This window comes from Uloborus diversus, chromosome 9 (assembly GCF_026930045.1).
Source record: "Uloborus diversus isolate 005 chromosome 9, Udiv.v.3.1, whole genome shotgun sequence".
NCBI classification, from domain to species: Eukaryota; Metazoa; Arthropoda; class Arachnida; order Araneae; family Uloboridae; genus Uloborus; species Uloborus diversus.
The window spans coordinates 149,319,172-149,338,327 of NC_072739.1; the positions used below are offsets into that span (position 1 = coordinate 149,319,172).

At 31.8% G+C, this 19,156-nt stretch overlaps 1 protein-coding gene across 1 annotated transcript in view; it reads right to left on the reverse strand.

The window, feature by feature from the left end:
- LOC129230557 (condensin complex subunit 1-like) overlaps window positions 1–17,788 on the reverse strand; it is a 58,293-nt gene extending 40,505 nt beyond the window's left edge. Inside the window, exons 1-9 of the mRNA XM_054864960.1 lie at window positions 17,674–17,788; window positions 14,425–14,500; window positions 9,853–9,911; window positions 8,235–8,416; window positions 8,008–8,153; window positions 7,039–7,157; window positions 6,819–6,942; window positions 5,600–5,747; window positions 2,349–2,368 (exon numbers count right to left, since the gene is read on the reverse strand). Coding sequence (XP_054720935.1) covers window positions 2,349–2,368; window positions 5,600–5,747; window positions 6,819–6,942; window positions 7,039–7,157; window positions 8,008–8,153; window positions 8,235–8,416; window positions 9,853–9,911; window positions 14,425–14,500; window positions 17,674–17,788 — 989 coding nt within the window. The remainder of the gene's footprint in view (window positions 1–2,348; window positions 2,369–5,599; window positions 5,748–6,818; window positions 6,943–7,038; window positions 7,158–8,007; window positions 8,154–8,234; window positions 8,417–9,852; window positions 9,912–14,424; window positions 14,501–17,673) is intronic.
- Window positions 17,789–19,156: the final 1,368 nt, after the last annotated feature.

A 19,156-nucleotide genomic window follows, 5' to 3' on the forward strand; every position in this document is an offset into this window, starting at 1 on the left:
ATCGATCTTTAAATGCCCAATGACCCTTTTCATTAAATGTGTACATATGTGTGCTTATCCGTATTTTATCATTCGGAAAAATTTGGTGTTCCGCGCTGCAAATTGAAAATTCCTCCCTTCCAAAAATGAGGTTCGCTGCGCCATTAAGTGACGTATGAGAATGGGGTTCTTCAGGGAAATATTTCCCCGGAAGCCATTGAGCTGTCTTCCATTAAAAAAAAAAAAAAAAAAATTGTGAAAGAGCATGGGGTCAAAATCATTTGGTAAGTAACGTTTTCTTCTAATTTTGACTTATTTTCTCTCTTAAAAAATAATCTTAAGCGACATTCAGCCTTTGTTTTCATCTTCGCTGCTGACGTCGCAAGTGAGCAAAGCGCTAGGGTTACCAGAATAAAGTTTCAGGACACTGCCAAACTTCGATAATTGAATATTTTTTTAACTAACAATTCTCTTTCCGCTAATAAATTGCTCTGAAAATTAAATGTTGGAAAATAAAAGTATTTTCTGGGCCCCCATGTTAATTTTTTTTATTCTTCCAATTTCAGTGATAAAAAGTAGTACTTTTGAGTGAGGATACCGAGTTTGAGTACTGACTTAAATCAAGCATCCCCGTTGCTTGATTTAAGTCAGTAAGTCACCTTGCTTGATCTATTTATTCATAATGACGCTTTATTTGAATTTTTATCCGTATTTTCACCGGCGTAGCAACCAGTGACTATAAATGTATGATAAATAAAATAAAATAAATAAATACCTTTGTGCTGAATAGTAAAGTCAGACCAAACAACGTAAGTAGAAGCACAAATTTATAAATTACAGCAGGACACGTGTTTCGGCGTTACAGGGAACGCCTTTTTCAATGCAAAAATAATGAGCTTATGGATGAAAAGACATCCGACAAAAGCCAAGAGCAGATAAGCATGCAGCTTAAAAGATAAAAACAGCGGATTAGCCAAACACCAATGACAAAGTTATAAACCTTTCAGGAACCAATTAGGAATGCAAGCAAAGGTCAGGAGCTTTCGCTTAGGTACGAACCCAGAAAAGAATTCTTTCTTTCTGGGTTCGTACCTAAGCGAAAGCTCCTGACCTTTGCTTGCATTCCTATTGGTTCCTGAAAGGTTTATAACTTTGTCATTGGTGTTTGGCTAATCCGCTGTTTTTATCTTTTAACTCTCTGGCGGTTTGACATACGAGCGGAATTTCACCTGGAAAAGGTCACCTTGGGAACATGGCTATCTGCTCGAAATGGTCAATACTTTTTATCTTGAAATTCCCTCCCCCTTTCGGAAGGAGATAAAAAGCACTTAATCCCTTTTGAGCAGGACGTGCTGTCAAAGCTCAACCCCTTTCTTTTCAACGCGTGTCGCAGGGAAGAGTGGAACTCCTCCAGACATGCTGTCAAGGTCCGTCCCGCCCATTTCTCCCTTCAACACGTGTAGCAAACGAGTTGAATTCCTTTCAGCCAGTCGTGTTTTACTAATCACAACTTTCTGTAATATTTATGAAGTAATAATCTAGATTTTAAATCTCTGGAATTGCTATCTCCTACTACTGCTCTAAATTACTATTCACATATTTTATTATTGAATTTAACTACTCATATTCAACATTTATAAAACAATATTTTTAACAAGTTATTTCAATATGAAATAGCTAAATGCATTTAGTTATGATTGTAATGTTTTGCATAACCTGAAATGATACGTAATAATAAAAAGCAATAAAGGAATTCCCTCCCCCCTTCCGCGCAACAGCAATTCGTTGTTTTTCTTTTAACGCTGGGGGAAAAAAGCACTGCAAATTTATACATCTATGCATACTTTTTACATACTATGTTTGTATATGTATATTTTTTTCTTTATTTGTGCATTTTTATGTTTCGAATCTCGCCATATTTGAGACTAAGTGATCGTAATAGCGGTATACCTAGACTTGCCTTATTTCCGAAATGTTCAACCAAACCCCCCCCCCCACCGTGGGTACATTCAAGAATCCTGAGGGATCCTGAACAAGAGGAAGACCACCAACAAGGTGGATGAAAAATATTGAAAATGACTTTAAATATTAAAAACTGGCAGCAAGCTGCTGCATATTGTTTGAGTTGTAGGAAGTGAGCTGTTGAGGCACCCAAGACCTGCAACAGGTTGTTGCGCTTGTAAAGAAGAAGATGAAGTAATGATATAGAAAAGATTACAGAACATAAAAAGCTCAAATTTTTATCCTGTCATGCTTTAGCAAGATGGCTAAATGCTACTCATATATTAATTTAAACTATTAATTTTTTAATTGCATTAATGAAACAATGACAAGAAAGATCTAGACAATATAAAACTGCAAAACAATACAACAGAGAATGTAGGAGTCTCTAAAATTGCAAAAACAGAGAAAATTGATTTTTAAAAGATAGAAGTTTCAAAAGCTGAAAAGATGGAAGTCTGCATGAATTTTATACTAAATTCAACACCTACTATACAGTAAACATATTATTCAATGGAAATAACAACTTAAAGTAACTGAAAAGGCATAAACATCAAATATCTACTAAATTATTCAATATAATTTCCCAACTTATTACAATTTCCAACTCTGAACATTAGAAGAAGCAAATTATTCCCTACACTACTTTCCAAGAAATACACCGCCAGCTCAGTCAATTCCAGTCGAGGACTGCCATTTCGTGCTTATTAGCATTCATTAGCCCGGCATAGGAGTGACTGAGCTGGAGGTGGAAAAACTCTTAAAGAAACCTAGAGTGCCAAACAAAGCGGGTAGCTAATACAGAATTAGCACTAACCAGACGAGTGACAGAAACAAAGGTTCGGTTCAACTCAAATATTGAAGGCAAGGCAGGTATATTCAGTAAGTTACCGCCCTATAGGCAGGGCTAAGGCAGAAATACAACACACCGCCAGTTCACTCAATTCCAGCCGAGGACTGCAGTTTCGTGCTTATTCGCACTCATCAGCCCGGCATAGGAGTTGTATTTCTGCCTTAGCCCTGGCTATAGGGCGGTAACTTACTGAATATACCTGCCTTGCCTTCAATATTCGAGTTGAATCCAACCATTGTTTCTGTCACTCGTCTGGTTAGTGCTAATTCTGTATTAGCTACCAGTTTGTTTGGCACTCTAGGCTTCCTTAAGAATTTTTCCACCTCCAGCTCAGTCACTCCTATGCTGGGCTGATGAGTGTTAATAAGTACGAAACTGCAGTCCTCGGCTGGAATTGACTGAGCTGGCGGTGTATTTCTGCCTTAGCCCTGGTTATAGGGTGGTAACTTACTGAATATACCTGCCTTGCCTTCAATATTTGAGTTAAACCATTGTTTCTGTCACTCGTCTGGTTAGTGCTAATTCTGTATCAGCTACCAGTTTGTTTGGCACTCTAGGCTGCCTTAAGAGTTTTTTCCACCTCAGTCACTATTATGCCGGACTGATGAGTGCTAATAAGCACGAAACTACAGTCCTCGGCTGGAATTGACTGAGCTGGCGGTGTATTTCTTGTATTTCGGCCTTAGCCGTGGCTATAGGGCGCTAACTTACGGCCTACACTACTTTCTTCATTAGAATTGGTTTCAGCACAAGATCTCATAGAAAAGTTCCAGGAATTGGATACTTTATGCTTTGACAGTCAAAGCAGAAATTTGGAGAGGAAAAATAAATAAATAAAATAATTAAGAAGCATTTCAAAGAATTGCTAATGACAAACATTCAGAAACTAAAGAACGCTCCACATTTTGCTCTGAAACAGTTGAAACACATTTATTTTATCACTGAATAAGTATTTACACACAGTATTACTTCGATTTAACGATACCCAATTTAACAATTTCCTCAATTTAATGATACATTTCACTGGTCTGAATTCGGCTGCATTGAATGCTCCTCGATTTAACGATAACTTTTTCCAGTCCCTTGACAATCGTTAAATCGGCATTATAGAGTATATTGAAATAATACACCAAGACAAAGGGTACTTGGTAAACATCATTATAAAGCAGATATTCACAGAAAAATGCATTAATCAAAAACATTTTTTTATAAAGGATTCAACATTTATACTTAAAATAGAGGCACTTTATGAAGCAACATTAATGCAAAATAAGCTGATGTGTGCATCACATAACTTCCTTTTACTCCAATTTAATGTCATTTTCCCATTATTGGAAATTTTAATGTGATTCAATAGTTTATTCTCTAAATATCACCAACAGTGGCCAAATCAAATCCAGATTTAAAAAAATAAATAAATAAAAAAAATTGCCAAATTTGTCGCCAAGTTGGCGACAAAACTTGACGACCAAAAGACTGGCGATATATCGCCAAGTGTCCGCGAAATCGTAACACCACTTGAGTTTACATCGAAATTAACAATGATTTCCCCCCAAAAAGGGGCAAGAGACTCCCTTAAAAACACCTGAATGCAACCAAAAGGGAAGGTGCACAACTAGATCCCACTAGGAGTCCACGTACCAAATTAAAACTTTCTAGTACATACCGTTTTTGATTTATGCGAGATACATACACACATACGCACGTACATATGCACATACAGACGTCACGAGAAAACTCGTAATTAACTCGGGGATTGTCAAAATGGATATTTCGGGTGTCTGTACATTCCTAGGCATATATCCACGTGTGGTCAAGTCGAAAAAAAAAACAACATTGATTTGGGGGTGAGCAAAATAGAAATTAATGCCGATTTTTGAGTGAAAATTTTTTCGCGAATACAATACTTCCTTTTTTGTAAAAGGAAGTAATTATGACTATCAGGAGTGGAACTGGCTTTGACCCCAAAACCCTGAAAAATGTTACATGCATTTAAAAATAACATAGACTAGATGCACGGTTAAAAAGGGTCTAACACAGTGGTTTCCAATCTGGGGGCAAATTGGCACATCAGAAAAGCTGTTATAAAATCTTAACATAAGAAATTACATGACTTAGTAAAATGATTATGGCTACTATTCAGCTATTTTTATGTCAATGATAACTATGAAATGTGCATGCTAATTACATTCACATGGTCATAAATGAGAGAATGTAACTTGAAAACTTTTGAATAAGTGAAAATTCGTTAAACAGTGGAAAACTTTCCCCTCTGCAGATGGAATTCAAAAGTATTTCTCTCTTATATAACAATTAGCAATTTGGATACAAACTAGAAAAATTAACTCTTACTTATCCATAAAATTAAATTATTAAGAATAAATTTCATTTAGGATTAAGACAGTAAATTTTAAGCATCTAAATGCAGAATAATCCTCCTGAACATTCAAGGAAAAAGTTACATTTTGCATTACTTGTGTGCCACGCCGATCTCCCAAAACTAATACTTTCCATCAGGCAAGGTTTAAGATTTATGCAAGCCTATACAGCGAAACCTGTGTATAGCGATAACCTGACTATAACATTTTTTTTTGGCCCCAGCAAAATGTCAGCATGAATAATCCAACTGTCTATAACGATAACCTGTCTATTATGATATTTTTTTTAGGTCCCAACAGTATCGTTGTACACAGGTTTTACTGTAATATAAACCTATGAAACTGGTTATTTAAACTCAAACTACTTTATGCATAAAGATAATCTTACCTCCCATTCCAGAAATTGAAGCAAGATACTAATAGAGCTTAAAACTTTATTTGGACATCCTTCACAAATTACAATTAAAAATTGTGACAAGGAATGGGCAGCTGTGAGATTTTGAACTAACGACTGAGGGTCCAATAGAAGTAATTCTCTAAACAAAAAAAAAATAAATGTTAGTATCACACATTTAAAGAGTTAGCATGCAGTTTCAAATTTGTATTTATTCTATTTTTACAACACATTGAAATATTGCAATAAATTTACGTACAGTATGGTACATGAACAAAATAAAATCAACTCAATGAAATAAAATACCCGCACGTGAAAGAAAACTCCAAAAACATTTAACAAAAAACACATTTTTAAAATGTTTTCCAGATGGTTAAAGATGGTTCCAGTTTCCCCACTTCAAGTTTCTACTCACATTGAAAATATTTCAGTTTGACTAGTTATTTTAACATCATACTTCAATATTGATTTCAATTTTTCTCCTTTAAAACAATTTTTGAATTGATTCCAGAATTGAGGCAGCAAGAAGCAAAGGGATGTAAGTGCCCAAACTAAAAATTTGGAGATAATCAGTAAAACCCATAAGAAAACCTCTTCTCTGTTTTAGGACAAGAGATAGTACTCTGGTGCATGCTATTACACACATCATTTAGAAAAAAATCTCAATGAAAGCCTACCTAGGATCTGAACTTAAAAACGTGTTTTACTTGAAACTTTAAAAAGTCCACTTACATCCCTTTGCTTCTCACTGCATCAATTGTAGAATTAAGAGATAAAGCTTTGAAGAGATTGGTGTGGTGACATTGCAGTAGCAAACTTTTAAAAGTCCAATCACTGCAGCTTTGTGCTTCAACTGAGCAAAAGTAAATATTAAGCTATTGGATCTAAAAGTTCAGGCTAAATCTTTTTTTTTTCTTGAAAACTTAATGAAGATGTATTTTCTCTAAGACCAATTTACAATGAGAGCATAAAGTAAATGTTCTGTTAAGCAAAGTTATTGTAATTTTATTTTTGTTAGCTTCACAATCCTTTCAAAAGTAACTACAAACATTATTTATATGCTAAAAAAAAAAGAACAGAAAAGAAAAATGCACAAATTCAATTCATAGTAAATGATTTTTCAAAGTCCTGTAATCAAAAACTCAACCTACAAATGCTATAGCATTAGATTACAATAAATGAAAGGGAAGGAGAAAAATTAATTCTGCATTACCGACAAATATCGGATATCAACGAATCGGCAGAGCATTCAGTTGTAAAATAAACTACAGCTTCGGCCAAAACAGATGGTAAATGTTCAAAATCTTGAGCTAATTGTATAATTTTAATGCTGTATGCTGAAAAAAACAAATACATCTGAATGTTTATTCAGTCCATTATGGTAATATAAACAGCAGAAAAGAATTACAATCATTGCAAAGAAAAATACTTACACAAACAAGAATAATCAGCGAGAATTGTGCCAAGAAATTTAAATATTTCCATTCTCATTCCTTTATCTTTAGTAACTTCTGCATTTTCTAGTAACTTAAAGTAAGAAGCAGTTACAAAACTGAAAAAAAAAAAAAAAAAGCATTATATAAAGTTTTTGTAGATGTAAAAAGGAAAAGAGGAAAAAGCATTATATTTATACACACACATACACACACACATATATGCAGACTTAGATAAAAGGAAATGCTTTCTGCAAACACAAATCCTAACTGGAAAATTTTCTGCAAATAATAATTTTGCCTAAGTCAACCTTAATTATTAAAATATGAAAAAGGTGAAAAAAAAATGATTATTATTATTATTTTTTTGCAATGACATATAGTTCATGCTGACTTTTCACCAACTGAAAAAAAAACTGCCTTAACCATTATTTTTTGCCCAATATCAATCACATGATCATTATTATTATTTTCATTTCACAGTGAAAAAGTTCATGTAGATCTGTTAAAAAATGAGCTACCTGTTTTTTGCTTGAAAATTATAAAAAGATATTTGCAGACATATATGCAGTGAAATAGTAGATACTTTATAGCTAGTATTTATTTTACTGAAAAGGGAAAAAATTACTTTTCAATCAGGGTCTTGACTATTCTACTCTAAAGGAAAAATGACTTCTCTCAAACAATTGAAAATTGGATGAGTTTAGTAGAACTAATAGCTCCATCTATTAGTGGCATCTAAAATTTTTTTATGCAAATCCTTTTCCAAATTTTGTTAGTGGCCCATTCATCCCCCATGGCCCATCCATTACCACTCTTTCCTATATTTTGCACAGAATGTGACAAAATGCTTATGGTTTTACTTTGAAAATATCAGTCAGTGGAATGTATTACATAAAACTTACAGCATATATATATATATTACATATTACAAGATTAATAATTTAATAATTTAAACATATCACTTACTTCACAAATTCTGATTCGACAGTAGGTGGGTTCCAAAGCTTATCAATAGGGAGTTTGAAAAGTTTTTTCACAATAACAAGAAACTTTACCCGCTCGTCAGACCATTCAGAATATTCATCTCCCATTGACAATCTTTTCTTTTTCCCCTAGGATAAGAAAATAATAATAAATAGAAGAAAAAAAAAATATCAATCATGATTAGATTAAAACAATAATTGAAGTCAAACCTTTGCAACTTTTGCAGTCATTAACTTTTTTGCGATTTCCGTTTCAAATGCTTGTGTGAAGTGACAAAGCAAAAACACACTCATTTTCAACTGATTTCTTTTCTTATGCAAAGTATCGGGTTCAAAATTTTCAATGTCATCTTGTAAAAATGAAGACAAGGAGACTATCATTTTTTCAGTGACTATAAGGAGAAATTTCTTAAATATTAGATTCACAATAAAACAGAAATTACTTTACAAAATACCTCATAATATGAATATGAAAAATAATAAGCACTTAATGAAAATACAGTTCAAAGATTTAGTCAAGTGCATTTTCATGCTTTGCATCTTGGATAAAAACATTTTCATAATCAGAAATAGGGGAGAAAAGCACTATGAATGGAACAAATATTACATTTGGATGTCTTATGATTTTTTTTAATTCAAAATGTCGAACATTCTAAACATTAAAAATCTAAACAGAACACTTCTTTTCTTTCTCCCCCATCTTCCATCTCATCATTAGAAATTTAATTTTTTTTAAAAGAATTGATCGCCTTTATGGTCGTTATTGTTTTCGTACATTTCACTCCTCAAGCTTAAAAACCGTATATATTTATTTTGAAAATATCATGATATTTTCGATATTCATTTTACGCAGTTTTTCATTTACCTTACAACACATTTTATACATTTATTCTGTTTTCTCTAGAATACTTCCTGTTATTTTTTAAATAAACCAATCATTATTTTAACAATTTTTCTCTTTGCAAAATAATTCACTATCTTTCATTCTGAAACTTTAAGTTTAGTCATAAATAAGTATACTTTTTTCACACCATATTAGCCTTACCTCTTTTCTTAACAAAATTTTTTTTATCTTTCATATTTTAACCAATGTGTTTCCTACTTTTTATAATGTTTGTTTCGTCAAAGAAAAAGTCAATATCATCCAAGAGATCCATTTTTGTTTTCTTAATTCATTTATTTTGTTTTTACATAATTTTGTGTTCTTCTGGGTTTTATTGGATCACTAGTGGTACCCGCAACGCCTTTGCCCGTAGCAGAAAATTAAAAAGTCTTTTGGTTCGCCTGTATATTTACAAATAATGTATGGTGAATTTCTCGCCGAGTGGCTCGCCCATGTTATGGTTCTACGTTTTGATAACTTGGGAATTTACTCATCCATCTCATCATAATTTTATTCAGGAAAATATTCTTAAAATTAGAACAGAAAAAGAACAAAATCAAATTTTCAAAAAAATCGCTTTGAGGTGCACACCCCCATGCTACAAACTAATTTTGTGACAAATTTCATAAAAATTGGCCAAACAGTCTAGGCGCTATGCGCGACACAGAGATCCAGACAGAGAGACTTTCAGCTTTATTATTAGTAAAGATTATCTGAATATTCTACTTTTTACAACTTACTGCACTTAACAGTTTTAAGAGAAAATACAAATAACTTGTTTGAAATTTTTACCACGTCAGCATTTTTTTTATAACATCAATTACTTCATTTATATTTTGAAAAATAAGTTATTACCTGGAGACATATCATGAAAGGAGTTGTCTTTAAAATTACAGATATCAGGCTGCACAAAAAATAATTTTATAAATGTACTTGAAAATTTACCTTGAAGTAGAACCTTAAAAGCAGACATTTTCATACTACCATCAAATTCTGAAAATTGCCTAACAAAAAAGGTTTTTTATTAGTGTAACAGGTAAACATTTTACAGGACATAAAAAATACTTTTTTATGCATAAAAATGTAGTAAGAACTGAAAATGAATAGTTGACAGCAAATTTTCCTTCAAAAGTAACACATCTTGACCAAAGAGGCTAAAAAACAAAACAAAATGGTAGTATAATCAGAGATTGAAATTCAGGTCAAAATTGATCTTCTTAGAACTAAATGTGCCTTTTTCCAGCATACCAACAATGTCTAAGATCCGATCAATACACTCTCAATTACGTAAGACTGTACATTGCTTCAAGCATACCTATTTAGTTCTTAAAACTGATTTCTAAAAATAAAATGTATCTCTCACACATAAAAAAAAATTAAATTAAATTAAAAAAATAAAATAAAATAAAAACAAACCTATTCAATGAAATTGTATTGATATCAAATTTATTTTCTCAAACTGTTAGGCAATATGTTTCAGTAAATTTTAGCTATTAATGAGTTTTCTATTAGTAACAGTTTCAAATCAGCAATTTTGTCTAACATATAAACATACAAGCTAGAGACAAATTGAAGAAAAGATTTCTTTAAAAAAAATCCTCCCAACATATAAATTTGTGCTTGAATATGTAAAAATAAATAAAGTGAAAGTCCTTTTAATACACTATAAAGGCAGCTAATATTTTAGCTTTTCTATAAATGATCTTTAATTGCTTAGAAAAAAAAATAAATAAAACAAACTTTAAATCTATATAAATAAAACAGAAAACATGTGTGTATACATCATCGCCTCAAAGCAACAGTAGGATGTCTTAGAGTTATTTCTGGGATTAGATGTCTTAGTGTTGCTGTGAGACGACAATATGTGTGAATATAAGGGTTCGTATTTTTTTTTTTTTTTCAAAATTAAAAATTTGGATTTTTAAAAAAATTTAAATTAGATTTTTTTATTCTTTTAAAATCTTCAAAAATTTATGCATGGGAATCCTCATATAGTAAAATCCCTCTAATGCGGACACTAACGGGACAATTTTTTTTGTCTGCAATAGAGAGGTGTCCGCAGTACAGGGGTTTAATAATGTTATTTGCATTGGAACTGGGGAATAAAAAATTGTCTGCATAAGAGGGGTGTCCACCTTTGAGGGGTGTCCATTAGGAGAGGTTTTACTGTATATATCTATATATATAAAAATCTCGTGTCACGATGTTTGTTCGGGGTAAACTCCGAAACTACTGAACCGATTTTTATCAAATTTCATACGTATCTGTAATTTGGTCCAACTTAAAAGATAGGACGATTTTTATAATTTTTTATTGCAAATAAAATGTTTATTGGACATTAATAATGTGTATTGATTGTTTGGTTCGGTAAATTCTTAATAGATGGCGCTGTAAGTAGATTCATCCTCAAAAATTGTATACTTAAGTAATTAAAATTCACAAATGATACTATGTTAGGGATATTGATGGTTATCAACAGTATTCCCGTAGAAAGGAGGAGTATAGAGACCACAATTTTCAATGTAAATGTCAAACTCTACAAATCAAGTTGAAATTGATAAGCAGCGGGTAGTTCCATACTCACCACTGCTTTAAAAACGTATGAGGCTCATACAAATATCGAGTTTTGCAGTTTCGTTAGCCCGTTAAATACTTCGTCAAATACGTTATTAAAGGCCCTTATTAGGTAGCATTTCAGGTACGAGATATGGGCAAAATTGCCAAAAAAAAAACAGCAACGAAGCTATCTGGCTTCTCCATATGCAAAAGAGACCCTTCTGTACAGTATCTTGCAGTGCATCTTGAAAAGGGTCAACGAGTATATTTTCTACGAAGAGCACTTGAACCACCAAAAACGACCCTGATAGTTTTTTTTTTTTTTTTACACTGTAAAACATAATGTGTTTGGCCCAATTCTCAGAAATAAAATTATTTAAAAATGTTTCTCGCTATTTTACATGCACTGTAAACAAATCCGAAATGCCACTGATTATTTCTGTGGGAAATGTTGGGATTTCACAGGACCTCAACAATTTTATTTAAAATAATATTTTAATCCAACTACTTCGCCACAGCAACGCGTGGCTGGGTCAGCTAGTATATATATATATATATATATATACATATATAATAGCCAATGATTGAGTAATGCGTCTGACGTAAGCAACAATGAAACTCGCGCCACGGCATGATAATTTGATAATATGTTTGGTAATGTTTAAAAAGGAGGGAAAGGCTTTATTATGACAGGGTGAACTGGATACGGTAACTTAACTGTCTTACTGGTAAGACTGTGTCATTTCAGGGGAATGAAGGAACGAAAAAGGGGTCAACAATGAACGCTATCCCCAGGAGTTTAGGGTTTAATCCACTACAGTTAGGGTAAAAATTTCAACTATCAAAATATCACAAAACAGCCAATTGCTTCGTTCAAATGTAGAAGCAATTTTCACCTGTCCTATCTTGACAGGTGATTTTCTAGTTACTTTATATTTATAAATATAATATATTTCATACAATAGATGGAAAAGCAGCTTTTTAGCTATTTTCATTTCAAGGCAGTAGCTGCTTTTTAAAAAAGTAGTCCAGTTTTAATACAAATGCCTGATTCAAATTAAATTTAACGTTTACCCCTCTCCCCACCCCCAGCTACAACCATCAATCCTTCAACTATAATTCTAGAAGACAGTGATACAACTATTTCATAGAATTATAATTTTCATACTTTTTAGAAGACAAGTTCTTAACATTTGGCAGTTTTCTCTGTTTATCAGCTTAAGAGTCAACTAAAGTTCTGAAATGGATTCAATTGTCAATTGGGATGAAGGAAAAAAAACCTTGCGAATAAAGCAATCTGAACTAATGAATCGACTTTGCTTACTTTTAAAATTAGGATAAATTCTCTAAATATTCAATATATTTTTAAGATTTATAAATACGTTTATGTTTAGATAAGATGTGGTTGTATGCTCTGTTGAAAGACAAGGTTTCCATCATTATGTATGCTTTTAGTGTAAAATGTTGAACAATTGTTTTACTTCACTATATTAGTCATGATGTACAAGAAAACTGCAAATTTTTATTTTGTTCTGAACTGCAATTTTGGGAATAAAAAGCAATATTGCACGAGTCTGAAAATCTATTACACACATAGAAAAAGAGATCTATGTAGTTCTGCCAGTTAAGATTTTATATTGCAGTATAGTTAAATTTACAGCAACAAGTTTTAAAAATGCAAAATTAATTAATTAAAAAAAATCAACTGATTTTAATCAATGATTTTGTTAAAAAAATCACTTGATGCAAATCAATTGATTTGAATCAATATTTTTTTTTTTAAACCAATCGATTTAAATCAACGAACCACTAGTGGTACACGTACGGCTTTGCCCGTTGTCATTTGATTTGCATGTATATTTACAAATAATGGATAATGAATTTCTCACCAATTTACTACGTTCATTTGCTCGTCCGTGTTACAGTTTCACGTAATGACAATTTGGTAATTTACTCGTCAATGTTATAATAATTTGCTCGGTAAAAAGTTCTTCAAATTAGAATAGAAAAAGAACAAAATAGAATTTTTGAAAAATCGATTCGAGGTACTCACCCCTATGCTATGAACTAACTCTGTGCCAAATTTCATAAAAAACGGTTAAATTGTCTAGGCCATATGTGCGTAACAGACATCCAGACACAGGCTTTCAGCTTTATTATCAGTAAAGATACATGTATGTATGTGTGTATGTTCCCTACACAAATCCAGTTTACATCAGATCTTGACCAAATTCGGCAGGGAAGTACTTGGCCACTCGAGAAGGAACGTAGGAAGGTTTTCAAATGCCAAAAAAAAAATCGAACCATTCAAATTTCAATTTTAGGACCCAAAAATATCATTAAATGGCCTTTTTTACCCGAAATAATTATCTGATTATCTTAATTCAAGTCACATTTGAAAGTCCGTGAAAAATACCCCGAAAATTGAATTACTTCCAAAATTGAAAAACCAAGAATGTAAAATTCCTGGGAAAAAAGTCATAAACATTTCTATCCAAATAAAAATTTTTACCATATGACACATACCTTGGATAATTTGTCAATGGGATCAAAACAAAATCGAATTGGAAATTTATCATTCGTTTGCCAACGAGTTTAATTTTTGACAACACTGATGCCTTATTCCTGAATGACCAAGCACAGATGCAACAATTGTTCACATTCAAAACAAAACAAACATGTATGCGACAAATTAGAACCGTCTTGCTTGTTATTGTTTTCTTGTTCATGGACAAAGATATTGAAGGGAGAGGGGGGGGGGAGAGATATATAAAATATCATAACAATTTAAAAAGATACATCAAAAGTCTTAAAAAAAAGCCAAAGTGATGAAAATTGCAACCAAATTTTTACTTTGGTGCAATGGTCCTGCAGTCACATCTCTGCATATACTAACTAAAAAGCTAGAAAACAAAACAGGAAGTATGTAAAATAATAAATGATAGGAACAGATTTACTCACTTCAATAAGCTGCAGTAAGTATCAAAATGTTTAAAAATAAAGCCATCAAGGTCATCATACATAGATCTCTTCAGTTCTAAAACAATAAATTGAAATAAATAGAAAACATAGTTTAGATTAAGGTAATTAATATGTGAGCTATACATTTTAATACAAGCACAGTAAAAAAATTAGAAATAAATTCAATAAAAAATGATACCAGATGGGTTTATAGATTTATGCAAACTATTATTGATTTGTAATTTAATTCATGCAAACCATTTAGCAAATTTTTTAAAAAATGTACTAATTATATATCAACAAAAGAAAATTAGAAAATAATCATGCTTTTTTTTACATAAATGAGTCATTTACATATAAGTATAAAGAATTTAATGAAGATTGTTTTCTCCAATTTATTGTGATCCAAATTAATAACATTTTAAGCAATTCGTGAATCAGCATCAATTTACAGATTGAGGCAGAGGGGGGATGGTAGGCAGTCATGTTGAACATTGACAAATTATCCAAGGTATGTGTCATATGGTAAAAATTTTTATTTGGACAGATGAAACTGAATAGTAATTAATAATTTAGCATTCAGAAATCAAGAGAGAGCTTAACTGTCTTTGAAAACTGATTCAAGTCATTAGGTTTGGCACGAACGAATTTTATAGAGAACTAGCATTACCCGCACAGCGACGCCCATGCTAAAAATTTAATGCAAGTCAGTTGAATAAAAAAAATTGATGCCCCCTTCCCTCTGATGTGAAATGACTATTTTTCTTCGTATAAAATGCGAACACACCTTTTCAAAAAAAAAAAAATTATTGAAGTTTCTTTGGAATTTAAAACTTTTTGTCAAATTATTAAATTGGATTCACAGTTGCTTTAAAACTGTTTAGTGAATGAAGCAATTTTTACTGTAATTTAAAATGTTTTGCCAAATGAACAAAAAAAGACATCAAATAATATCTTTTAAATGTAAAAATAGTTCCACAACTCTATTGTTTATTGTCAAGCTCGCCCAGCAACCACTCTATCATAATCCATCCAGCTAACGAAAAAAAAATACATCCAGTGAACATTCAAAAATCATCGTCAGAAAAAAAGAAGAAAATGTCATATATTTCACTCGGATAAAAACAAATCAAAAGTTTCTTTTCTTTCAAAACAAATCGCCAAAACAATGAATTACATTTGTGGTTGCTTTAAAACAATAATCCTAAACTGAACTGATTAGCGCCTAATTCGCCAAGCAAACACGCTACCGGAACTCGGCCCTTTTGCGAGTGAAGCGGATGTTTTTTCTTTGGCAATAATAAATGTTTCGCCAAAAAAACAAAAAAAATATAAAATCATATTAACAGTAGCTTTCAAATCTTTATATATTAAGAGCTGCATTGCCCGGCTTTGCCCAGTCTACCTTGAGAATAAAAATTGTCAAGTGACATATATTCAACAATCAGGCATAAATAAAAGAAAAAAAAAACACCATGCAAAATTACCCTTCCAAACATTGACGAAGATATTAAAATACTTTTAAGAAATTATAATGAGAAAGATGGATTTTAAAAGTGCAACCATGGAAACACGAAATAAAATAAGTTTAAGAAATTAAATACAAAATAAGGAAAGAAACAATGGATTCAAAAAGTGTAACCGTGGAAACGCAAAAATAAAATGGTTGACAACCTGAATCAAAATGACATTTTTCGAATTTGATTTAAAAACACTTGTAACTTTTTTCCTTTGAAGATGGAAACTAAGTTTTTCGACCATGGATCGAGAGAGATCTCGAGTAAAAAATGTCTCTTTTTAAAATGATGCCAAAAAGAAAAGTGTGGGACAATTCCTTCACTTTTTATTGTTAGATTTAATGAAGAAATTAGTGCTTAAATTTCAGCTAAGCCTAAAAAAGTTCGAGTTAAAAACACAAATTACTCTCTCCGTAATAAGATTAGAGCATTGAAACAAATTGTTTAAAACGCGGAAAATTCTACCCTTTTCAACGATATATAATATTAATATGTGCAAGTAATTTTTCACTCCTACATTCGGGAATTTATGAGAAATTTGGGCCTAAATTGGAATAAAAAAAGAAATATTTATCAGATTTTTTCGAATAATAGCCCAGGTCACTCAGTAAGAAAGCACCTTTCATGTATTGAAGGAATTTTTCAATTAGGTGCAGTGGTTCCGAAGATTATCTCAAACATATAAACACACAAAAATCCGCCCTTTCTCTTTATAATATTAGTATAGATTAATGTTTTTGTTCCTAGAAAAATTACCAAACTCAGTAAACATACTGAAAAATATCATGCTTTATTCTCATTAACAAGACGCAGCTTGTGATTCTGCGCCTAACCCCAATGCCAATCGAGATATCAAGCTCTAACAATATTAATTTATCAGATAAATAATGACTAATTGTAATACGGAAGACAAATAAGATAAACAGTTGCAAATAAGTTTCTGAAACTTTATTTAGACTAGGTGGATAGCATCTTGGTCTTGATTCTACACAGTGTCACAGTGAGGAGCGGGTGAACCTTTCCTAATGCTCTTAGTTTCAAGATTTATTGCCAATACCAATATGGTAATTGATATACATATAAGGACTGCAATGAATACGGATGCACCAAATATTTGTTTTGTATTCGGTAAACTACTTTTTTGACAGACAACTCAAATATTCAATTCGGCTGAATACATGGGCATATCCCGAGGGAGGTAAGGGGGGACAGCTGTCCCCACCTCCCTCTGAAATAGAAAATATTTTAAATACAATTTTAAAAAAAAGAAAAAAAGAGAAATTTTTAAAAATTGACCAATGGACCACTGATTCAATTTCTAATCTTGTTGGGAACTCGTAACTTTGTGAATGATTTTGAAAATATATTTTTTTGTTTGCAGCTCATTTAAAAAGAAAAGAAAGTTATTGGTCTTCAGTTGGATTGATACTGCAGTGAAGACAAACCACACTGAAGCTTGACCAGAGGGATGGCAGATGAACTGGAAGCAGAAACTGACCAGTTCACTTTGTCTTCAGTAAGATTGGCAAGATCATACTAGTAGTTAAAACTTTACTACTTTATTGGGGGCCACTCTTTTCCTAGGACACAGTGTAGTATCAATATATTTGCATTCTTATTCATCCACATGTGCACTGTATATCGAACAAAATGTACTCAGCAGTAATGCCACAACTAACATTTATAGCTGAAGATTGAAATGCAAAACTGATGAAAGAGAAAATATACATACGTAAGACTTCTACAGTTACAGTTTGTTTAGAAATTATTTCCTTGATTGAATATTGTCTAGATGATGACACTGAGAAAAGGTCAGACAGTCGAGAAGTTACAATAAATTCACTCATTTTGGCTGCTCCTGAAAAATAAGAGAAGTTTTTGCAAAATAATTATTTTAAATCAGTTACTGGGTTTGTACTCAATTTCAGAAATAAAATGAAGGAGTTTTGAAGGAGTAAAATGAAAATGAGATTTTGAAGGAATACTGATGGAACGTCATTACATGATGTCTCACTTTTTTCAACATATTTGACACCCTTCTCCCTTTTCACAAAGTGTCACACTTCACCTAACTCCTCCTCTTGTCACATGTCATACTTTTTATAAACATATTGTTACAAAAATTGCGATAGTCACTTTTTGTCACCCTCTCTCTTCGCCTTGTCCCAATTTCATGAACCGGTCTCCCCCTCAAGGCATGCCATCACTTGTGGATGACCCTTTTTACAATATTATAACTGATATGTACCAAAGAATTGTTTTTTTAACACAATCACTTAATATAGTACACATACTTACATATTTTTTAAATATTTAAATAATAATTAGATAACCTGACTTTTGCAGCTGAAGGGAAAACAATTATAAAACTTAAAAAATAGCCTAGCAACATTTAAGCATGTTTTACTTCACTTATAAAATGTCTTAGTTATCTAATAATATTTTCACCTTCAAACTTTATGACCCCTATGATCAATTTGGAAATCACATCTTTATGAAAAAAATAAATACACAAAATTACTACATTAAAATCGCCCTTGTGACGAAGTTAAGTTGTCAATCGAAGTATTTTAAGTTACTGTCATAGAAGCAGATTATGTGGTCTTGGACTGAAAAAGAAGGAGTTTTGAAGGAGTTAAAACCAAAATGAAGGACTTTGAAGGGCCTTCAAAAAAATTTTCTAAATGAAGGAGTATTGGAAGAGTTTTGAAGGAGTGTACAAACCCTGTTAATAGTCATATTGACTGTGAACAAGTGAGAAAACTTAATAGCTATGTCTGCAACTAAGTCTTCTTACTTGCAAAACTGTTATTTTTCAAGCTCATATTATATATTATAAAAATTATTGCATCCTTTCAATTTCCAAAATATATATAGCGACACCAGATGTCAGGATTAAATGCGGACAGTCTGGGTTTCAAAACTCTGTCCAGATTTGATGATGATAATCCAAAAATGTTAATATAATAACTTATGATTACTAATTTCATATTGTTTTAATTATAGTCAATAAGTTTTGTCTTACTTGATACTAATAACTTTTATATATAATCAGGCCAGGGTCTATAAATATAAAATGGAAAGAGAATAGTCCAAAAAATCAGTGCCTTTTTGAATGATATAGCACTTAGAACAGGTAACAACGCTTTTAAATGCAAAGCCAGGAATAAAAATTGTTTTAAAAAAAATCAATGCATCAAACATTGAACATTTTC